This window comes from Ovis canadensis, chromosome 5, assembly GCF_042477335.2.
Source record: "Ovis canadensis isolate MfBH-ARS-UI-01 breed Bighorn chromosome 5, ARS-UI_OviCan_v2, whole genome shotgun sequence".
Classification (NCBI taxonomy): domain Eukaryota; kingdom Metazoa; phylum Chordata; class Mammalia; order Artiodactyla; family Bovidae; genus Ovis; species Ovis canadensis.
The window spans coordinates 30,506,345-30,529,868 of NC_091249.1; the positions used below are offsets into that span (position 1 = coordinate 30,506,345).

At 48.5% G+C, this 23,524-nt stretch overlaps 1 protein-coding gene across 1 annotated transcript in view; it reads left to right on the forward strand.

Moving 5' to 3' along the window:
- LOC138440993 (complement C3) overlaps positions 1 to 19,311 on the forward strand; it is a 37,084-nt gene extending 17,773 nt beyond the window's left edge. Inside the window, exons 20-41 of the mRNA XM_069591319.1 lie at positions 935 to 1,077; positions 1,176 to 1,388; positions 3,813 to 3,879; positions 3,979 to 4,065; positions 4,793 to 4,996; positions 5,562 to 5,637; positions 5,894 to 6,053; positions 7,016 to 7,114; positions 10,415 to 10,571; positions 12,158 to 12,321; positions 13,798 to 13,956; positions 14,104 to 14,163; positions 14,286 to 14,376; positions 14,517 to 14,568; positions 15,117 to 15,204; positions 15,328 to 15,414; positions 17,186 to 17,291; positions 17,779 to 17,868; positions 18,047 to 18,130; positions 18,629 to 18,712; positions 18,893 to 19,028; positions 19,110 to 19,311. Coding sequence (XP_069447420.1) covers positions 935 to 1,077; positions 1,176 to 1,388; positions 3,813 to 3,879; positions 3,979 to 4,065; positions 4,793 to 4,996; positions 5,562 to 5,637; positions 5,894 to 6,053; positions 7,016 to 7,114; positions 10,415 to 10,571; positions 12,158 to 12,321; positions 13,798 to 13,956; positions 14,104 to 14,163; positions 14,286 to 14,376; positions 14,517 to 14,568; positions 15,117 to 15,204; positions 15,328 to 15,414; positions 17,186 to 17,291; positions 17,779 to 17,868; positions 18,047 to 18,130; positions 18,629 to 18,712; positions 18,893 to 19,028; positions 19,110 to 19,251 — 2,549 coding nt within the window. The 3' untranslated portion in view covers positions 19,252 to 19,311. The remainder of the gene's footprint in view (positions 1 to 934; positions 1,078 to 1,175; positions 1,389 to 3,812; positions 3,880 to 3,978; positions 4,066 to 4,792; positions 4,997 to 5,561; positions 5,638 to 5,893; positions 6,054 to 7,015; positions 7,115 to 10,414; positions 10,572 to 12,157; positions 12,322 to 13,797; positions 13,957 to 14,103; positions 14,164 to 14,285; positions 14,377 to 14,516; positions 14,569 to 15,116; positions 15,205 to 15,327; positions 15,415 to 17,185; positions 17,292 to 17,778; positions 17,869 to 18,046; positions 18,131 to 18,628; positions 18,713 to 18,892; positions 19,029 to 19,109) is intronic.
- Positions 19,312 to 23,524: the final 4,213 nt, after the last annotated feature.

Below are 23,524 nucleotides of genomic sequence, written 5' to 3' on the forward strand. Positions count from 1 at the left end.
CTCAGCCTCTTGATGCTCATCCATAAAATGGGCACAACTGAAAGAGTAACTACAGAAAGTGTTGGGATTTTATAATAGTTATAATAGTACTGGACACATTGTACATGTTCAGTGAGTGTGAACTATTATTTTTATTATTGGAGTTGAGCATATTTTAGGGGTCAAAGAGTAAGTGCCTTTTGGAGATGTATAGATGCTTTCTTAAATGACACAAATCAGGTATCAGAAGTCAATTCTTTTTTAAAAGGTATTTCTTTTTATTTATTTATTTGACTGCACTGCCTTTTAGCTGTGTCATGTGAGATCTAGTTCCTTGACCAGGGATCAAACCTAGGCCCCCTGCATTGGAAACCAGAGTCTCAGCCACTGGACCACCAGGGAAGTGCCTTTTTAAAAAAATTGAATTATGGTTGATTCACAGTGTTGTGTCAGTTTCTGGCTTAGTCATTTCTTTTTAAGAGATTTTCTTTTTGCCCACACCATGCGACTTGCTGGATCTTAGTTCCTTGACCAGGGATCAAACCTACCCAACCTCCCGCCCCCACCACGGTGTTCCATCTATGTGTGTGTGCTTAGTAGCTCAGTCATGTCCAACTCTGAGACCCCGTGCACTGGAGCCCGCCAGGCTCCTCTGTCCACAGGACTTCCCAGGCAAGAATCCTGGAGTGGGTTGCCATTCCCTTCTCCAAGGGAATATTCCTGACCCAGAGAGCAAACCCAGGTCCCCTGTGACGCAGGCAGAGTCTTTCCGATCTGAGCCACCAGGAAAGCCCCATATTATGTCTATGGGCTTCTGCAAAGACCTTGGGATAGCTCCTGCGGTCAAGTGTAAGCACTGAGACATTGGCAGGGGCAAGAACTTGGACCCAGTCCACCCTGCCCAGTCCCCTGACCCCACTCCTGACACTCTGCGTTCTGTTTCCACTCCGGGCAGGGATCTGTGTGGCTGACCCCTATGAGGTCACTGTGATGCAGGATTTCTTTATCGACCTGCGTCTCCCCTACTCGGTGGTGCGCAATGAGCAAGTGGAGATCCGAGCGGTCCTCTACAACTACCGGGAGGCCGAAAATCTCAAGGTGCGTACCTGGTGCAACAGAAGCATGGATGGAGCGGGGACTTGAGGGAGCCAGTCCGTGGCATGTTCTCCTGACCCCATACTCTCTCTCCCTGGCAGGTGAGGGTGGAATTGCTCTACAATCCAGCCTTCTGTAGCCTGGCCACCGCCAAGAAGCGCCACCAGCAGACTATAATGATCCCAGCCAGGTCCTCAGTGGCGGTGCCTTACGTCATTGTGCCCCTGAAGGTCGGCCTCCATGAGGTGGAGGTCAAGGCTGCCGTCTACAACCACTTCATCAGTGATGGTGTCAAGAAGACCCTGAAGGTCGTGGTGAGTCCTTGGAGTACCTGCTGTCCCTTGTCCTTCAGGAGAGGCTCCAGTTCTCCCTGTGTTGTGAACCCAACTTGGAGACCCAGGCACACCATAGGAGATTCAGGAGTTCTGGAAGTTTGGAAGGAGGGCCAGGATTAGGGTGAGGCAAGTGAGGCATTATTCTTGGGCACAGAATTTTTAGCAGACACCCAAAAACTTAGAGATCAATAATATTTTTTCATTAAAATATATTTTAATATCAAATATGACATCTTGTAACATTTTAGCACAGGGGTTTTCTTCTGACTTTAAAGATCTTGGGGACAGTTCCTTGGTGGTCTGGTGATTAGGACTCAGTATTTTCACTGCTGTGGCCCTGGATTTGACCCCTGGTCATGGAACTAAGATATGATAAGCTACACAGCACAGCCAAATAAATAAATAAAATTTTAAAATCTTGAGAAAATATATTTCACAGAGCAAATATTGCAAAAGAATAATATACAATTGCAAGAACTAGGACACTTCTTTTGTACCTATGATTCTTACCCTTAAAATATGCATTCACACACAACAAAAAAGAAGATCCATGGGAAAAATAACTCAACCCAGAAAAAAAGAAATGCATTAGCAGTCATATTTTTGTTGAACATTTTCAAAGACAAAATCATCAACGAAAATGAAAGGATTTTAGCATCTTTCATGAATACTTTAAAGCAAAACATAAGATCATAAACAAGATCAAAAATATTTTAATGCAATATTTTAAGAAATCAAAATCCATTCCAAAAACCCCTGCAATATACAGAATATCAAAATTTTAGAGACAAATTTGATGGTATCAAACTATGTCATATTGATGCCTAAAGCAAAAGAAAACTGAGTTGGGCCTGTGTATATTTTTTATTGGTTATTTTTTCCCAAAAAACATTACAGTAGTTGAAAAAAATATTGAAACATTCAAAACGAAATGTATCAAAACTGACAGTAAGATTTCACATTGAAATGTTTTATTTATACCCAAATCATAACTTATTATAATTTTTCTTTCCTGGCTTTAATGGAAGCAAACGTATTTTTTCAGCTACTTTAATGTTCTGGAATAAATCTAATCATTAAAACAATATATTTTAAAAATTACATGAAAGTGTGTCTAGATAGGTGCACACAGTTTTCCTCTTGCTGTGAATTTCAATATGACTCAACACAGGCACTGGTGGGAAGAAACCAGTAGTGTGCTGGAGCCTGTGATACCCAGCTCCCTAGATCCAGTATGTCTACCACTTCCCAAGTCTGCACTCACTGATGGTGGTAGCTTGGAATCCATCATGGTGGAGAAATCTACACCAAGGAAATTGGCAGCACTGCTGATCAAGAGCTTTTCTTCCTAGAGAGCTGGATGCCACATACTGATGAATACAGCATAGGCAGGAACTCAGTCTGCAAAGGGAAAGATGGGAATCACTCCAGGCAAAAGGAGAATGGGTTCTGTGAAGGCAAAAGCACCCACTGTCCTCCAGGGAGGCTTATGTGCATATACACATGAGAGCTTGTGTTGGGCCTTTGACTCTAATTAAGATGCCCCTATTTTAATTGGGCACTTACTGTCTGCTAGGCACTGTGTTAAGTAGTTATGTACATTCTTTCATCTATTTTTTCTCTTTCCTGTAATATTTATTCTTGTTTACTGGCTCAAATTTTTTCTTTTACTTTTAAATTATTTGTTTTAAAATTTTTATTTTATTTAGCCCACTAAGAGGCATTGTTTTAAAAACAGACTCTGGAGCCAGACTATTACGTTCAAACGCAAATTCTGTTCTACTTGCTTTGTGACCTGGGGCAAGTTACTTTGCCTGTCTGTTCCTCAGTTCCCCCATCTTTAATGTTTATTTATTTGGCTTAGTTGTGGCCCAGGGATCTTCTTCTCTAGTTGTGGCATATGGGCTCAGTAGTTGCAGCACGGGGGCTTGGTTGCCCCATGGTATGTGGGATCTTAGCTCCTTTACCAGGGATCAAACCCAGGTACCCTGCACTGAAAGGCAGATTATTAACCACTGGACCATGAGGAAGTCCCTCCCCCATCTGTAAAATGGGAGTGATAAAAGCGGTACCCATTCCAGTGGGTTGTTGTGAAGATCAAATGAATTAACCACAGGAGAGCAATCATCTAGGCACATAGAAAGATTTCTAAAGGTCTTGTTACTTCTTTGTTAATTTATAATTTTATTATGAACTTGCACAACAATAGGCATGAGGTAGATGTTTATATTACCTCCTTATATAGAAGGAAGATGAGGCACAGAGAGGTTAAGTAACTGACCTCCAGTCACACAGCTAAGATCTCGGGTGGAGGCCCTCATGCCTTATGCTACAGTAATCCCCAGAATATGACTGACTGTCTGTCTTGTTCATGCAACTCCCCCTGCCCCTAACACCATCCAGCCAGAAGGAATAAGAGTCAACAAAACTGTGGCCATTCGCACACTGAATCCAGAATATCTGGGTCAAGGTGAGTCAGCCACGGGAGAGGGAGTGAGGCCTGGGTGGTGGTGATGAGGAGGGGGTGGGAGGGAGCTGGTGCCATCGGTGTCTCCCATTCACCTGGCAGATGGGGTGCAGCGAGAGGAAGTCCCAGCTGCAGATCTTAGTGATCAAGTCCCAGACACCGAGTCAGAGACCAAGATCCTCCTGCAAGGTGAGATGCCCTTGGACCCCAACCCCAGGAGACCCAGAACAGTGTTGGGAGGAGAGTCATGACCCGAGAGTCGGGAGCCCACTTCCATCTGCTCTCACCCCAGGGATATTTAACCACTGGTCTCCTGCCTCCTCTTCAGCTAGAACCCCTCCTCAAACCACTTCATAGAAGGCTCCAGGCAGTAAACAGCTCCAGTTCAGCAAACAGCTTTTGCTGATAAAGAGGTTTACATGAGCAATATAGTTCAAGACCAGAAATTCCAGATCTAATTGTCTCGGATGGAGAACTGGGGCAACACGGAGCTAGAAAGGCACCTTGTACCTTGAAAGCTGTGAAGTTTGGGAAGAAGACCCTTGGTTTCCTCATCTGTGATAGGAGCGAATAATAGTATTGATATCTAAGGGTTGTTGAGAGGATTAAATGAAATACTATATGGTATTCTCCTAGAACAGAGCTTGGGGAATAGCGTGAAGCCTGATAAAAGTATTCATGACTGTTATTACCGCTGGTGGAACCAGAGGAGCCAGGGCCCAGAGTTCCCCTGTGAAGCGCAAGCCCACCCCCACCCCCCACAAATGCAAAACCCCCTCCAGCCATTCAGCCACGAAGCATCTCCATCATTCACATGCCCCAAGCTGTCCTTGACCCCTTTGGCCCTAGCTGGTCAGAGCCTGAAAAGTCTGGAAGCAGCCGTGGACTTGAGTGCCATCCTCCTGCCCGGTTGCAGGGACTCCGGTGGCCGAAATGGCGGAGGACGCCATCGACGGAGAGCGGCTGAAGCACCTTATCCAAACCCCCTCGGGCTGTGGGGAGCAGAACATGATTGGTATGACGCCCACGGTCATCGCCGTGCACTACCTGGACAGCACCGAGCAGTGGGAGAAGTTCGGCATGGAGAAGCGGCAGGAGGCCCTGGAGCTCATCAGAAAGGGTGCACGTCCTACCGGCCCCTCTGAGCCTGCTTCACCCCTGAACCCCGCCCCTCTGAGCCCACTTCATCCCTGAGACACGCCCCTCTGTCCTTGCTCCGCCCCTGAGACCCGCCCCTCTGTCCTTGCTCCGCCCCTGAGCCCCGCCCCACTGAGCCGGCTTCATCTCTTAGCCCCCTCCACTCCTGAGACCCCGCCACTCTCGGGGTCCCGCCCCTCCTCTGAGATTGCCCCCTCGCCCCACTCTGAACCCCTCTCTGAGCTCCGTCTCTCGCCGAGGCCCCCTTGCCCCTGAGAACCCATTTTGAAAACCTCTTCTCTCTGAATCCCCTCTCCTCCAAGAATTCCTTCCCCCTCTGATATTTCCACCTTCTGAGTCCCTCTTTAGCTCTTCGTCCTCCCGCACACTCGCCCCCTACCCAGAGCCCCTCTTTGCTCTCTAGACCGCCGTCCCGCCCTTCACAGAATCTTTATCTTCTCTCTAAGCCCCTTCCCTCTCTGGAGGGCCTACACCCACCAGCCACCCCCTCCACTCAGCCTCTGGTGACACGTCTCTCTTCCCTGCAGGGTACACCCAGCAGCTAGCTTTCAGACAAAAAAGCTCAGCCTACGCCGCCTTCCAAAATCGGCCCCCCAGCACCTGGTGAGTCTCCAGGATCAGCTTGCACATCCTCAGCCTTTCACATCCCTGAGCAGGCCCTGGATCTCAGCCTGGGGTGGTCTAGGTAGGTCTCCACCCAGAGTCAAGGTACCAGCCTGCTGAATGATCAGCATACCATGCTGGGTTATGAGCTTGAAGGAACCAGGCCAGGTCCGGCCCCACTCTGCTCATTGGTTGGCTGGGATGCCAGTCTCCGGATCCCAGAGCCAATTGGCTCACGCTCTCTACCCACCCCCAGGCTGACTGCCTACGTGGTCAAGGTCTTTGCACTGTCCACCAACCTCATCGCCATAGACTCCAGGGACCTCTGTGAGACCGTCAAATGGCTGATCCTGGAGAAGCAGAAGCCTGATGGAATCTTCCAGGAGGATGGGCCCGTGATACACCAAGAAATGATTGTAAGAGGCAGAGATTCGGGGCAGGCCAGGGGAGAGGGCACCAGAGCATCACAGGATGGACTGGAGAAAGACTCCACCATCCACCCACTGCCCAATTCACAGCGTGCGGGGACAGGGAAATAAGGGAGCTGAGAGTGTCTCTCCTCCCTTGCCAAGATGAGAGACCTGCAGGATCCAGTGCAAAATGAAACCCCCAGGCTTCCTGTTGCTCTTAAACATAGAACTCCTTAGAGCTATGGTCCTGAGTGTGATCCCAGGCCTGCAAAATTACCTGCAAGCTTTTAAAAATGCAGAATGTCAGAAATTCTCAGGCTGGACTCCAGGTGCACTGAATCAGAAGCTTTAGGGGCAACGTCTAGGAATCCGCGTTTTAACGCGTCTCCACCCCCGCCAGGTGTGCTTAAGTTGGAGAATGGATGCGTAAGCCTGACCTTTCAGGCTTCCAGCCTCGTGGCCTTACCCACTTCTCTCCTCACTCCATCTGTACTGCTAGGAACCTTGCTCTCCTTTGTACATGCTGTTCCCCCTGCCTGGCATGCTAAGCCCCACCCCCTTTGAGAGTTGACTTCTCTCTGCTCAGATTGTGGTTCCAGCTATCATCCCTCGGGGACACTTTTCCACGACGGAGTCACACTCCCATAGTCCATTCTCAATGCCACATCGCTTCTGCACAGCACTCATCACTTTCTAATTATATATCTGTCGATGAGCTGGTTGGTTCCTGTCTGTCTCCCCTAGCAGACCGCGAGGGCTGGGGCTAGAATCTGGTCTTCATCCAACATCTCATCCACAGCACCAGCAATATTTGCAGGATGAACGAATGAATACTAAAGAGTCCGGCCCTTCTGGAGAGGGCTGGGGAGAGACCCAGCCCTGCCTTGATCCACTGAGCCTACAGGGGGCGTAGGTTGACATGTGAAGACACTGGTGACCCTGCCTTTGCTTCCACGCTTCTCCTCTAGGGTGGCTTCAAGGACACCAGGGAGAAAGATGTGTCCCTTACAGCCTTTGTTCTCATCGCGCTGCACGAGGCTAAAGACATCTGCGAGGCACAGGTCAACGTAAGTGTCCCCACCCTCCCCTCCCCCACAAAGGACACAGCCACCTGAGGTGAGATGTTGCTTTCAGGGCATTTCCAGTGCTCCCAGTGCACTAACAGTCACCACAGTGGCCATAATAGTTTCCAACAGTTATCTAGCAATTAACTAGATCCCGGGTGGCTCAGTGGTAAAGAATCTGCCTGCAATGCAGGAGACGTGGGTTTGACCCTGGGTCGGGAAGGTCCCCTAAAGAAGGAAATGGAAACCCACTCCAGTATTTTTGCCTGGGAAAGTCCACGGACAGAGAAGCCTGGCGGGCTACAGTCCATGGAATTGCAAAAGAGTTGGACACGACTGAGCGACTAAACAACAAAACAAGAGTCTCATATGTTTAATTCCTATAATCCTTGTAACAGCCCAAGAGATAGGCTACTCTTACTGCCCCCAGTTTACAGAAGAGACAACTGAGGCACAGAGAAATCAAAGATTGGGTCTTTTCTGCCTGCTTTACCATTTTCAGAGAGTTGTACCCAAGCCCAACAAAAAGCCCCTTCAGCTTGCTTTCCACAAGACTCCTACATTCATATTCCTGTGTGTTAGTCACTCAGTCGTGTCCAACTCTTTGCGACCCCATGAACTATAGCCTGCCGGGCTCCTCTGTCCATGGGTTTCTCCAGGCAAGAATACTGGAGTGGGTTGCCATTCCCTTCTCCAGGGGATCTTCCTGACCCAGGGATCAAAACTGGGTTTCCTGCATTGCAGACAGATTCCCTACCACCTGCGCCACCAGGAAAGCCCTTTATATCCTTATGGCTTCCCTAAAGAAAACTGAGGACACAGAACTAAAAATGGGAGGAACATCCTTCCTGGAGATCTTTAAGAGGATTCTTAAAGGGACCCATGTCCATGACCCCAAAGAATTGCCCAGTGGCTCAGTAGTAAGAATCCACCTGAAGTGCACAGGAAACGCAAGAGGTGTGGGTTCGATCCCTGGATTGGGAAGATCCCCTGCAGTAGGAAATAGCAATCCACTCCAGTATTCTTGCCTGGAAAATCTCATGGACAGAGGAGCCTGGCAGGATAGTCCATAGCGTCTTCCATAGGTTCACAAAGAGTCATGACTCAGCATGCATGATCCCAGAAGGGAAAGGATTAATAATGTTGGCTTTTTGCTTTCCCCTATTCCTCTAGTTTTGGTTCTGAAGCAGAGAAGCTAGAAAGACAGGCTCCTGAGAGCCTGTAATCACTCCATCTGCTTTGCTCTGGGGTTTTGCAAGTGGGTTGTTTGACTTTTAGTTTCCCTAGTGGGGGACTTGAGGATCTCCCTTTCAGCCAGCTGCTGCTTCCTTCTCAGGACCCCAGAAAAGAGATGGAGGGGAGGGGGCTGCTACCATTAATGCCGGTGACCTTTAAACCAGGTTTTCCTGGTTCCAATCTTGGAGATTTGAGAGAAATTATAGTAGAAAAGAGCTTCAGGACTGTGGGGTCAGATAAAATTGACCTCAAATCCTGACTCTCATGTACCCTTTGTCAGGCCTTATGTGTGCGTTTGTAAAATAGACATAATAGTTTTTGCATTTTTTAGGACTCTCTGAGTTGTCTCAGAGGCCACATGTGTGTCCTAGTTGTCGTATGTGTGACTAGATGTGCAAAAATAAATGGGAAATTTATTTTAGGGGTCTAAGAATTTATGGAGTTCAAAAATGAAAGTAGGAATCTGGTGGTCCAGCGGTTAAGACTCCTTGTTTCCACTACAGGGAGCATGGGTTCATCCCTGGTTGGGGAACTAAGATCCTGTTTGCCATGCATTGCAGTCAAAAAATTTAAAAAAAAAAAAAAAAAAAAGAAAGAAAGTAGCTTCAAGGACTCTGCCAGAATTCTTTGTTCTTTATGTTCTCCCATGTCTTCCAATCCTTTCTTGCCCTATAATTCACCTTTGCCTGCCACCCAATCTGCCTGGCAGAACATGGCTGTCTTCCTTGAGGAAATAGTCAGACCAAGGCTAGAACTTTTGGATTCCCAGTGAAGGTCTCTGATTGGTTCATCCTCGGTCAGGTGATCACCCCTGAACCAATCAGCTGAGACCAGGAAGTAGGTCTCAGTGGGCAAATATGGCTGCTTCCATTGTGGCTATGTGAATCAAAGGGAGGAGGTGTTCTTACAACAGAGGAGGATAGTTGTAGGAAGGCAGTCAAAAGGGTTGTTTCTACTACAACACAACATTTTCTACAATACAGCAACATTAAAATAAAGTATGGCATAGGCGGTGGAGCCAGACTGATGGTGTTTAAATCAATAGGATGCTACCCAGCTTGGGAAAGCCAGTTGTTACATTTCTAGGAATTTGCAATCTGGTTGCTGAACACAATCACTGTTAAAAATTAAATCATATAAACTCACACTGCAAAGATTAAACACTGAAAACAGGTGATAAACTTAAAATGTATCACTTCCTAAATATTTTGCTACTTTTTATCATTATTCTCAGGGTTATTTATGTCTATTGTATCTCTATATTGCAAATATTATATCATATTGTTCCACTGTTCCTCTCTTGCCATATCTACGGTCAGCAATGCCACATTGGTGGGTTGAAATCAGGAATGATAGTATTGACACCATGGAAATCAGCAAACACTTCATATCATGTCTTCCCCTGGTCCCCATCTTTCTGTGTCACCATATTTAATCTGTGCACTAGGATAATGATGAAAGTAATGCCTGCCTCATGGGATTTTATGAGATTAAATGAGCAGCTATATGACTGGGACATTGTAAGAGCTAGCTGAAAATTATTGAATAAGAGGTGTTCCCTTGGTGTGCTGAATCTGGCTCATACTAGCTCACGAATGCCTGTTGGGAGTATGTCTTCCCCATTCTATGTTCAAGGACATCACAGTGGTTACTTGAAATTGACCCTGGTGGAAGTTTTTATGCCATTGTAATGGGCAATTTATTGGGTTGGCAAAAGTTCAGGTTTTTCGATAACATCTTACAGAAAAGCCCGAATGAACAACTAGCACCACACCCCTGGCCCCCCACCCAGTCCTGTGCCTCCACTGGAGAGCTGGTTGTTAAATATTCACCAGCACACCACTTGGTATTTAGACACACACACTGCACACACCCCCACCCCCCACACACAGAGCCCATAGTAGGTACTCAGCAACAAAGCAACTCACAACGGAAAACCCTCAAACATAGATCCAAGGCAAACAGGTCCCAAGGACAAAAGCCACCTGGTCCCAGAAAGTGATCTTCATCAATTGTCTATAACAGAAATGCTCCCCTGACCAGAGTACCCAATCCTCTTTGTCACAGAGCCTGGGCCGCAGCATCACTAAGGCAGGAGACTTCCTTGAAAACCACTACAGAGAGCTGCGAAGACCATATACTGTGGCCATTGCTGCCTATGCCCTGGCTTTGTTGGGCAAGCTGGAGGATGACCGCCTCACCAAATTTCTGAATACAGCCAAAGGTGAGGGGTAGCCTGGAGGAGTACGGAGGGACCCATGGCTGGGGACTGAGGGTGGCCCTCTCGAGCTGGGGTGCATGGCTTTAAGCTGCACTGGGATGGACCTCTACAAGCTGAACTGCGATGAATGGCTCTGTGGTGTGATAATTTCTCCTCGTAAACCACACGAGAAGGCTCACTGCATAATTCATTCAACCATGTTGAATGCCATGTGTTGAGCACTTGCTATGACCCAGCAGTGAGGTGTGATTAAGACCATGAGCATGGACATCAGACAGATCTAAATTGAAATCCAACTCTGCCACTTTCTCACTGTCTGACCTTGTACAAGTCGCTTAACCTCTCTGGACCTTAGTTTCTTCATCTTCAAATGATACCTAGGGCTTCCCTAGTGGCTCAGTGGTCAAGAATCTGCCTGCCAGGAGATTCTTGGGTTCAATCCTTGGGTCAGGAAGATCCCCTGGAGAAAGAAACGAGTCCCATGGATGGAGGAGCCTGGCAGGCTACAGTTCATGGAGTCATAAAAGAGTCAGATACCACGTAGTGACTCACAGCAACAACACTGTAACATTATAACCATCTCAAGGGTAATTAGGATTCAGTAAAATAATACCATAGGGAATTTAGCACAGTGCCTAGCACATAGTGGGCAGCTAGTCATTGATTCCAGTGATGACACTGTATCATGTTAGTACTCACTGATAATAAGGTATCTCAAGTATCATATAAATACCAAAGTGGTTTAACACGACAAAAGTATGTTGTTGGTGGACAGCTCTCCTCCATACAGGGATGTAGGGATCCAGGTCTCTATCTTTTTATGGCTCTGCCATTCTGGGGCCTAGGAATCCTGCTCTTTCAGGCTGAAAAGGAAATAGGAAGATTGGGCAAGGGACTAGACACAGAAGAGGTCTAATCACTGCTGTGCACATTCCATTGGCCAGAGCTTAGTCATGTGGCCATATACCTGCAAAGGCTTCTGGGAAATGTAGTCCAACTGTGTGCCCAGGGACAGGAGGTCATCCTCCTCTTGGTTCTCAGTGACAATCTCTGCCATCATAACTTTCTTAGGCACTTGGGACACCACCGTGAGTACAGCACAGCCCTTGCCATTATGGCCTCACACTCGAATTGAAGAAAGAAATGAGTTCATAGATTACTATAGAGTGTCAGAGTGCTGGGATCAGAGAAGCACAGGATCCTTTGAGAGACAGGAGGAAGAGGGACCTCCACTCAGTCTTGGGGTGCCCACTAATTGTGCACGGTGGGTAAGATTTAACAAAGTAGATGGAGAATAGGTACTCTATGTAAAGGGAACAGAATATGCAAAGGCTCAGAGGTAAGAATGTGTGTTTCAAGTTTAGGAAATCTCCCACAGTGGGGCTGCAGTGCAGAGCTCATATGGAGGAGTGAAGGTGGATGAGGGAAGAGAATGAGGCAGGAGCCAGCAGATTGAGGTCCTAGAATGTGGGCCAGGACACCTGAACACCAAGTGGTTTAGGCTATGAGTTTTTTTCCTGAGTTTTCTCTGAGCTGTTCACAGGATGGACAGAGCAGTGAGCATTGGGGGTGGGGGGTTTTCCCTGCAGAAAAAAACCGCTGGGAGGAACCCAACAAGAAGCTCTACAATGTGGAGGCCACATCCTATGCCCTCTTGGCTCTGCTGGCACGCAAAGACTTCGACACTGTGCCTCCTGTCGTGCGCTGGCTCAATGAGCAGAGATACTATGGAGGTGGTTATGGCTCCACGCAGGCAAGTAGTCCACACATACCTCGCCCCGGTATCTGCATCCCAACCTCCTCTGGCCTCATTAGTCTTCTGAAGAAAGTACCAAGACCAAGAGAGGCAGTGTTTCTCTTCCATCAGCCAGGATGATTTGAATGAAGTCAAGAATCTTTTTTTTTTTTTTTAGTTTCAAACCCATCTGTGGATTCTAGACTACATTCTGGATGCCCTGAGCTGTGTTTCAAGCCTCCCTTTCCCTCTTGGTGTCTAGACCGTGTTCTCAGGCCCCAGGTTCAGGTGTGAACCTCTCTCTCCTACTGTGGGTTCTAGACCATGTTCCCAGTGCCCCATCTTACTCTGTCTCACTGGTGGGTTCTCGATATAATGTTCATTTCACCAGGCCCCCAATGTTACCCTGTATCACTGGTGGGTTCTAAATTAGATTATTAATGACCCTACACCATTATCCAAACCTCTCTGTCCTTCTGGTAGGTTCTAGATCATGTTCACAGTTCCTTATCTTATTCGTCTCACTGGTGGGTTCTAGTTCATGTTCATTTCACCAGCCCCCAATGTTGCCCTGTCTCATCAGTGGGTTCTAGACCAGGTTCTTAATGACTCTACAGCATTATCCAAGGGGCTTCCCTGGTGGCTCAGTGATGAAAGTATCTGCCTGAAATGCAGGAGACCCAGGTTCGATCCTTGGGTTGGGAAGATCCCCTGGAAAAGGGAATGGCAACCCACTCCAGTATTCTTGCCTGGAGAATTCCATGGATAGAGGAGCCTGGTGGGCTACAGTCCATGGGATCACAAAGAGTTGGACACAACTGAGCAACTAACACCTCACACACCATTATCCAAGCCTCTGTCTCCCACTGATGGGTTCTAGACCACATTCTAAGTTCCATCAGGCTCCCAGTGTTACCACATCTTATTGGGAGTTCTAGACCAGGATTTTAGTTATTCCAGTCCCTGATGGGTTCTAGACCAGGGTTGAGTAACCTCAAACTCCAGGAAGCTCAGGCTCCAGTCTAAACGCTTTTCTTTCTGGTGGGTTCTCAATCACACTCTCAGTGTCAGTTGGGGGTTCTAGATCAGATGGTCAGTGTTCCCAGATTCCAATTTCATTCTTTTATTTCATGAGTGGGTTCTAGACATATTCTCGGTGCCTCTACCAATGCTTGTCTTAGACTCTCTCCTCTGGATGTTTCTAGAGCACCTTCTCAGTGTGGCTGAACTTTCTGTCTTATGTTTGTACACTCTGGTGGATTCTAGCCATGTTCCCAGTGTCTCTAAGCTCTTGTCTGACCTGTCTCACTCAGAGAGTTCTAGGACATGTCCTCAGTATCTGACCAGCCCCCAATCGTATTCTCACCCTCTCTGGTGGGTTCTAGGTCACCATCTCATTGCCCCAGGTCTGATATGAGTCTCTTCATCCCTCAGTGGTTCTCACCACTTTCTCAGTCATCTAAATTCACCCCCTTTCTCTGTCATGGGTAACAGGCCACTTTCATGGTGTTCCAAGCCTTGGCCCAATACCAGAAGGATGTTCCTGATCACAAGGAGCTGAACCTGGATGTGTCCATCCACCTGCCCAGCCGCAACTCTTTGGTCAAGCATCGTATCCTCTGGGAATCTGCCAGCCTCTTGCGCTCAGAAGAGGTAAAGTCACCTGGCCACACCCTCATCACTTTCATCCTCCATGCCAGCCAGACTTTCTAGGAGGCAGGAGGGAGGGTCGATGACCATCACAAATGGGGGAAGGCTTGGTTCCAAATACTCTCTCTCCTCTCTCCCCACTCCTTGCAGACTAAGGAAAATGAGCGTTTCACAGTGAGAGCTGAAGGGAAAGGACAAGGCACCTTGTCGGTAAGGAATGGGAACCTACACTTTCTTGACCCACCACCTTCTCTAGGCCCCTCTGCTCCAGTATCCCCTTTCCTTTCTGAGTCAAATGGACTGACACCTCATCTCCCCTCCTACCTCACCAGGTAGTGACTGTGTACCATGCCAAGCTCAAAGGCAAAGTCTCCTGCAAAAAGTTCGACCTCCGGGTTTCCATACGCCCAGCCCTCGAACCAGGTGAAAGGAGTGGAGACCCTATCTGTTACTCTTCCCCCAACCCTGTTCTTCTGTCTGCCTCCCTCCTGGATCAGAACCCGGGAACTACACCCCTCCCACTTCCCCACCACCATCCATCCTTCTGTTTTCTGTGTTTCTAGTCAAGAAGCCTCAGGACGCCAAAGGTTCCATGATCCTTGACATCTGTACCAAGTAAGAGATGGTTCACTGGGATTCATCTTGGCCATCCCTCTGTCTCTAGCAAGACTTCTTACAAATAATAACTGTGATGCTTAACGCTTTCTGAGAGTATATTGTGCATCTAGTCCTGTGCTGAATACAGACAAGAAGTCCTCCCTTTGCTTGGCAGTGTGAGATTAGCAACGTGGTCTTGATGTCCAAACATGGTGCTGGGGGACTGGTGACATTAAATTAGACCATGGTAATGGAATCATACAAAGTGAGACCTGCCCATGTTCATTTCCCAGAACTGAGGCACACAGAGAGGTTAAGTAACCCCTCAGATGTTACAGAGAGCTGGGATTTGAACCGGGCCAGTTGGGTTCCAGAACCTGAAAAATGAATCACCTTGATCATTATGTAGCTTTCCCTGTATTCCCTTTAGGAGGATGTTTCCTACATTTAAACCTCCCTCTATGCTCCTATGTGGGAACTAGAGGCCTCAGTCTTTGATATGACCCCCTTGTCTGGGCACTGATCCCACCCTGGGGGCCAACCCCCTCTCCCTCTGCCCCATCTAGGTACCTGGGAGACCAGGATGCCACTATGTCCATCCTTGATATATCCATGATGACAGGCTTCTCACCTGATATTGATGACTTGAAACTGGTATGAAGGCTTTGGGCTCAGGGGCTGGGATCCATGGGCAGGAGCCCAGGGTCTGGAAGAAGCTGGAGTGGCAGGGGGAATGGGGATGCAGGAGGGATTTTTACAAACCACATCCTTCCCCAGCTGAGCACTGGTGTCGACAGATACATCTCTAAGTATGAGATGAACAGAGACTCCAACAAGAACACACTCATCATCTACCTGGACAAGGTAAGGCTTCCATTGGGGTCCTGAACCTCTACCTGGCTGACCTTTCCTTCTCCACTGGCCTCGTGCCCAGGTGGGGCCAGGGAGACAGGGTCTGGACTGCTGGGTGTGGGAAGACAGGGGCATGTAAAACAAGGCCAACCCACTTTCTGTAAGCATCTCAACCTTCTGACCACTCATGTCCCAACCGCATTTTTCTCTTGTCCCCTCCAGCTTCTTCTCACCAGAGTCTTAACCACTGAGTGGAAAAAAACCCACTTGTGGTTTTTAAAACAGCAGTGCTTGATGGAGAGAAAGAGCTTCCCTTGTTCCCCAGCCCCTAGCGTTACTCTCTTCTCTTATTTTCCACCATCCTTCCCTTGTTCTGTTTGTTTATATGACAGAGCTGGGTCTTCATTGTGGTGCATGGGCTCTTGGCTGTGGCATGCCACAACCACTGACCCACATGCCATAACTGGAGAAGTCCACATGCCGATTTGCAGGCCGACCAACAGTGCACAAGGCTTCCCAACATTTGTTATTTGTGTTCTTTGTGATGATAGCTATTCTGGCATGTGTAGGGGCTATCTCACTGCAGGTTTTTGGGTTGTTGTTGTCGTTGTTTTTGGCTGAACTAGGTCTTCTTTGCTGCACGTGGGCTTTCTCTAGTTGCGGCAAGTGGGGGCTACTCTTCGTTGCATTGTGCAGGCTTCTCATTGTGGTGGCTTCTCTTGTTGCTAGAGTGTGGGCTCTAGGGCACAAACACAATAGTTGTGGCGCACGGTCTCAGTTGCTCTGCGGCATGTGGAATCTTAATTCCCCAACCAGGGATCAAACCCGCATCCCCTGCATTGGAAGGTGCATTCTTAAACACTGGACCAGCAGGGAATTCCCTGCCCTTGCTCTCTTTCTCTCTACTATGGCTTTTCTCCAAATATACGTGTCATCACATATACACCTGTGTATGTATCAATATGGGGCTTCCCAGCTCTCTCCGTGGTAAAGAATCCACCTGCCAATGCAGGAGACTCTGGTTTGATCCCTGGGTGGGGAAGATCCCCTAGGGAAGGAAATGGCAACCCACTCCAGTATTCTGTCCGTGGGAAATCCCATGGACAGAAAAGAGCCTGGCAGGCTACAGTCCATGGGGTTGCAAACAGTTGGACGCCACTTAATGACTAAACAACAACAATGTCTCAGTACATATATGTGTATATCTGTCTCCTTCCTCCCTCCCTCACTCCCTTTCTCCCTCTTTTCTTTCTTTCTCTTTAATTTTTCCAATTTTATTGAGCTGTAATTGACGTATAACACTGTGTAGTTTTAATGTGCACAATGTAAGGATTTTATATATTTATATACTGAGAAATAATTACCACAATAAGGTCAGTTACATCCACCCCCTACATAGCTATAATGTGTGTGTTGGTAACTTTTTTAAGACCTACTCTTTTGGCAACTTTCAAGTGTCTAATGTAGTCTTGTTAACCACAGAATGTTTTTAAGGACATATATAGCAGTCCTTGGCCAGAGCTCAATCACGTGGCCACAAGGAACTGAAACATGCTGAGAAGTACAATCTAGCCTTAGCGGGGGTGGGGTGGGGTGGGGGTGGGGTAATGGATTTGATGAACTGCTTATTAATCTTTTGTCAAAGATTCCTGCCCACTGCCACCCGCCCCCCATCTTCCCCACCTAGATCCCTAAGCTTCTCCACCACTTTCCAACCCCCAGAATCCCATGCTGGACTTCCTTCCATGTAGGCCCTGCCACTGACCAACCTCCTTCTTCCCAGATCTCACACACACAGGAGGACTGTCTGTCCTTCAAAGTTCACCAGTACTTTAATGTCGGACTTATACAGCCTGGGGCAGTCAAGGTGTACTCCTATTACAACCTGGGTGAGCAGCCATCCTACGACCTGGGATCTGGGAGTTAGACTTTGGGGGTCTTGGGGATCTGAGGGTTAAGAGTCTGGGGGTCCCCAGGTCTTGGAGTTAGGGCTCTGGGGTCCCCAGGTGTGGGAGTTAGGGGTCTGGGAGTTAGGGATCTGGAGGTTAAGGGTCTGGAGGCCCCAGGGATCTGAGAGCTAGGAGTCTGGGGTTCCTGGAAATCTGAGGGTTAGGAGTCTGGTTGTCCCCGGGTCTGGGAGTTAGGGATCTGGGGGTCCCCAGGTCTGGGAGTTAAAGGCCTGGGGGGGGTCCCTGGATCTGGGAGTTAGGGGCCTGGGGATCCCCAGGTCTGGGAGTTAGGAGTCTGGGGGTCCCAGGGCTGGGGACCTGGCATCTGGAGGTCTGACCAGCTGGAGTTGGATAACTGAGCCTCCAGGTGTGGTGTCTGGGGTGGAGGCCCTAGCCTTCTGACCCCTCCCCATCACCTCTGCCACAGATGAAACTTGTATCCGCTTCTATCACCCGGATAAAGAGGACGGAATGCTGAGCAAACTCTGCCACAAAGATACCTGCCGCTGTGCAGAGGGTAAGTGCTCAGGTGCTAGGAGGGTGCCCACACCCACTGGACCCCAGCTCCCTTGGAGTGGGGGGTTGACCCAAGAGGGCTGAACCAGGGGACCGGGCATGCCCCTGGGTAGTGGGTGCCCTGAACAGGAAGTGGGTCTTAGACGGTGTCCCCACCCCACCCCCCACCCACCCCTCAGAGAACTGCTTCATGCACCACACGGAGGAGGTGATCACTCTGGAGAACCGGCTGGACAGGGCCTGCGAGCCGGGCGTGGACTATGGTGAGTGGGGCGCCAGGCAAGAGGCGCGGAAAAGGTGCACGCATGCGTGCTTGTGTGTGAGCGGCAGTGTGAAGGCAGGTGTGGTCCTGGCTGCGTGTGGTGACTGTGGTTGTGGGTGACTGGTGTATGTGTGTGTGTGTGTTGTGAGGGGCTCTGATTGCACGGGGAGACATGGTCATGAGTGGGGTGGGTTTGTGGGCGTGTGTGTGACAGGTGGTTGGGAGTGGATGTGGTTGTGTGTACCACCATGTTGTGGGGAACCTGTGGGTCACGGTGGATAGGAGTCGCTATCATCGTGCCTCTGACAGTGGTTGTGGAGGGCTCTGATTGTGTGCATGGCTGTGAGTGTAGCCCGGCGTGTTACACTGCGGTGACGGGAGTGGCTAGCAGGGACGTGGGCATGCCTGGCTGTGATAGTCGCTTGGGAGGAGCCAGGTGAGGGCACCCCACAGAGAGCCCTGCCCAGGAAGCCCTGCTGTCCTCCCCACCCCTCAACAGTATACAAGACCAGACTTATCCAGAAGAAGCTTGAAGAGGACTTTGACGAGTACATCATGGTGATCGAGCAAATCATCAAATCGGGTTAGTCCTGTGTCTACCTCCCCGTTCCCCCAGCCCCTCCCCTTCTCCTCCCCCCACTCAGCTTCCCTTGCCCTCCCCACCCTCTCCCTCTCCCAGCTCATCTTGCCTTCCCCTCCGTCCTCATACCCAGTCCCTCCCCTTCCCCTCCCCCAGTTCAGCTTCCCTTTCCCTCCCCTCCAGGCTCCGACGAGGTGCAGGTTAAACAGGAGCGCAAGTTCATCAGCCACATCAAGTGCAGGGAAGCCCTTAAACTGAAGGAGGGGGCACACTACCTCGTGTGGGGCGTGTCCTCTGACCTGTGGGGCGACAAACCCAAGTGAGTTCCCGCCCCGTGCCTTCTGGAGGCCGCCTCCTCCCACCCTCCGCGCCCCCTCCTGACCCGTCTGTCTTCCCGCAGCATCAGCTACATCATCGGGAAGGACACCTGGGTGGAGCTGTGGCCCGAAGCTGAAGAATGTCAAGATGAGGAGAACCAGAAACAGTGCGAGGACCTGGCCAGCTTCACGGAGAACATGGTTGTCTTTGGCTGCCCCAACTGATCCCACACACACACCCTCTCACACACACTGTCCACCCAATAAAGCTTCACTTCTGTTTCACATGTCTCCCAAAGTCTGGAGGTCTTTGAGAGGGGGACAGAGGCAGCTTCGACCCCCCACTGCCTCACTTGCCAGCTCAGCTCCATCCTGCAGGAACTTGACCTGATTCCCACTTCATTCCGTCCTGCAGTTCACCTCCACATTCACGGGCTTCCTCATCTCCAGTTCCCATGCCTGCCTCACCTGTTCCTAACCGGAAGTGCATATGCCTCTTCCCCATATTGCAGGCGGATTCTTCACCATCTGAGCCACCAGGGAAGCCCAAGAATAGTGGAATGGGTAGTCTATCCCTTCTCCAGGGGAACCTTCTGACCCAGGAATCCAACCAGGGTTTCCTGCACTGCAGGTGGATTCTTTACCAGTTGAGCTTCCCTGACCAGGGATTGAACCCTGCATTGGGAGCATGGAGTCTTAGCCACTGGACCACCAGGGAAGTCCCTCTTCGTGTTTTCTTACCAGCGTCCTTGCCTGCATCTTCACCTGGGTATTTGCCTGGCTTCTTGCTTGCACCTCCCCTGCATCTCTACCTGTGTCTTCAGCATCAGAACCCTCCAGTCCTTCTCTGCCTTCTCACCCTCATGCTCACCTGTATCCTGAGCTCCCATCCTCACCTGCTGGGACCTTCTTCGCATTTGCCCTCCTCCTCAGCTCACTTTCACTCCATTTCCAGTCTCACCTGCACCCCGTGTGCCACCCTCTAGACTCACCCTGCTGGTCACCATTTTGTAGATGGGCCTGAGCAGACTGTTGGGACTGTGTGAGGCGGCTGGGCCGGGAGGGGCGGTCACAGGCAGGTCAGCGTGATGTTTCCGCCTGGAGCCTGAGGGACCAAGTCAGAGATCCGACTCATCAGCCAGCGACTGAGGAGGGAGTGCAGGGGCTCTTGTGGTCACAGCTCATCAGAAACACAGGCTGTGGCAGCAGCCACAGAGGGTGAGGCCACCGGCTGCCCAAGGGCTCTAAGTGCCTATCCACCTGTGGCCCCTTGAGGATGGTTGAAGGTGAGATCCAGGCTCCAGCTCTGGGTGAGACCATCACAGGAAAACACCTCTGAACCTGGAAGTCACCCCTGCATAGCCCCCTTCCCCTAAGACCCCAGGTTCTGGAATTCCCCACCCCCTTAACTCCAGGAGTGTGAGGGGAAATTGACTCATAGCCCATCCCTACTCCCTCCAGTCCCTGATTGCCAGAGACTCCTGTCAAGGGGACACTCAAAAATCCTCCTTAATCACTAGGTGTCCCAGCTGATGTGTACCAGCCACTCCCCTCCCCATCACTCTCCTTCGTGGACAGTTTCTCATTTCTTTTCACATTCATTTCTCCTTCCTTCTGGCTTGGAATTCAAGTTCCTCGTTTCTTTAATGCATTGGCTGTTTTTGTTTTGTTGTTTGATTTTTTTTTTCCAGCATCTATGGTTCGAGGCTGTGAACATATGGTTTGAGGATCTCACATTTCTAAAGCTAGCACCGAGTTGATTTCAGACAGTGAGGGTGTCCAAATAAGAAAGGGCAGGGCGGTGTGGAAAGCCTGCCTGTGATGCAACCACCTTCAAAGTCATTTAGACTGAGGGATGGTTCAGTTTACATGTCACTTTTTGCTAGGCTATGGTGACCAGTTTTTAGGTTAAACACCAGTCTAAATATTGCTATGAAAATTGTTTGGTTTTTTTCTTGAATTTTTTTTTTTACTTTTTTTGAAAACTGGGCAGAACACTAAATATCCACCTTTACAATAAACAAATATAGTAACAGTAACTCACACTAAAACAAACCATATTGGAGAGGGAACTAGCAACCCACTCCAGTTATTTGTGTCAAAAAATCCCATGGACAGAGGACCCTGGCAGGCTGCAGTCCAAAGGGTCACATAGGGTCAGACAAGACTGAGCAACTAAGCACGCACATGGCTGATTCGTGTTGCTGTATGGCAGAAATCAACACAACATTGTAAATCAATTATCCTCTAGTTAAAAATAATTTTAAAAAACATATTTCTGATAGCCATTATTTTTCTGTTTGGGACTATTTTCAAGTTTTCTTTTGTTAATATTTATACATTTATTTGGCTGTGCCAGGACTTCAGTGGCAGCATGTGGAATCTAGGTCCCTAACCAGGGATGGGCCTCAGGGCCCCTGCACTGGGAGTGCGGAGTCTTAGCCACTAGACTACCAGGGAAGTCCCTGTTTTCAAGGTTTTTTTGTCTCAAAAACATGAATGTCCTAATCCAAAGGCTCAAAATAGGCCATATTTTAAACAAAGAGGCAATGAATACAACATGTAAACAGTTGATACAGACCTAATAGGATTTGTCAAAATCAGTCACATCTAATAACACACCTGAAGTGTTTTTGTATAAAATACCATGTGAAGAAAAGAAGACTTTATCAATGTCTAAAAAAAGTGGCTTTATAGACAATCTGACAAGTTATCTTAAGAAGTGTTTCTTGAGACTTCCCTGGCAGTCCAGTGGTTAAGACTCTGTGCTCTCAGTGTAGGAGGCACAGGTTTGATCCCTGAACAAGGAACTAAGATTCCACATGCTTTCCTGAGACATAAGTTAACGCAACATTATTCTTGAACCTTTTCAGTTCAACTTCCCACTCAATAAAATAGCTGAGGATCTGAAACTGAGGAAGTATATTTGAGTACAAACAGCTTGTGAAACTTATAATTTTTAAATTTTTTAAATTTATTTTTTAATTGGAGGAAAATTGCTTTACAATGTGGTGTTGGTTTCTGCCATGTGTGCTTTAGCGCTCAGTCATGTCCTACTCTTGTGACCTCATGACTGCAGCCCGCAAGACTCCTCTGTCCATGTGGATTCTCCAAGCAGTAATACTGGAGTGGGTGGTCATGCCCTCCTCCAGGACATTTTCCCAATGCAGGGATTGAACCCAGGTCTCCTGCATTGCAGGCGGATTCTTTACCATCTGAGCTACCAAAGAAGCTCTGTTTCTGCCATACAACAATGCAAAATTGGCCATAATTATGCATATATCCCCTCCTTCTTGAGCCTCCCTCCTCTTGCCCCAGCCCTCCCCTCTAGGTCCACAGAGCGCCAAGCTGGGCTCCCTGTATTATACAGCAACTTCTCACCAGCTATCTGTTTTACACATGGTAGCAGATATACATATGTATGTCAATGCCTCCTTCTCCATTCATCCCATTCTCTCCTTCCCTCCCTGTGTCCACAAGTCATTTTTTTTTCTTTTTTGTATTATCAGCAGGTCTTACTGAACTACCAACCAACTTGCCCACTCCATATGCATTTCAGATGGGTGAGGCTTCTCTGTAGAGGAGCCTATATTGTCTTTGATCCTGTGCTCAATGTTGTCTAACAGAACAGTTTTCTCCCCATTTTGCAGTACTTTAGCCTTCCTATTAGCAAAAGAGGTGACCAGCCCCATAGACCAGAGGGACTACAGTCACAGGATGGGGATTTCCTCTTACTTTTTGTTTTCTGACCGAGCTCCATGGCATATGGGAGGGAGCTTAGTTTCCAGACAGGGATTGAACCCATGCCCCCAGCATTGGAAGTGCAGAGTCTTAACCACTGGACCACCAGAGAAGTCCCTCCTCCTCTTACAATTTTTTAGTTTGATGTTTGGAATTCTTTTGTTGTTGTTTGAGTTTTTGGTTTGTTTTCTTGCTTGTTTGGGGTTCTTTTTGTTTCTTTGTTTGTTTTTGATTGAAATAAGAGCTTCCCAGGAGGCGCTAGTGGTAAAGAATCTGCCTGCTAATGCAGGTGACACAAGAGACGTGGGTTCAGTCCCTGGGTGGGGAAGATCCCCTGGAGGAGGAAATGGCTACCCACTCCAGTATTCTTCCCTAACGAGGAGTCCCATGGACTGAGGAGCCTGGCGGGTTACAGCCCATGGGGTTGAAAAGAGTGGGACACGACTGAGTGACTAACACTACTACTCTACTAAAGTTGACTTACAGTGTTGTGTTCAGATGTTTGGGACTCTTAATGCCAAGTCTATTTACTTTATTGTTTGGGGTTTGAGTTTATAACCCTTTCTGTGTTTCCTATCTGGAGAAGATCCTTTAGCATTTGTTGGAGAGCTGGTATGGTGGTGCTGAATTCTCTCAGCTTTTTTTTTTTAAACAGAACTTTATTTTCAAAATATAAATTTACTTATTTTAATTGGAGGCTAATTACTTTACAATATTGTATTGGTTTTGCCATACATTGACATGAATCTGCCATGGG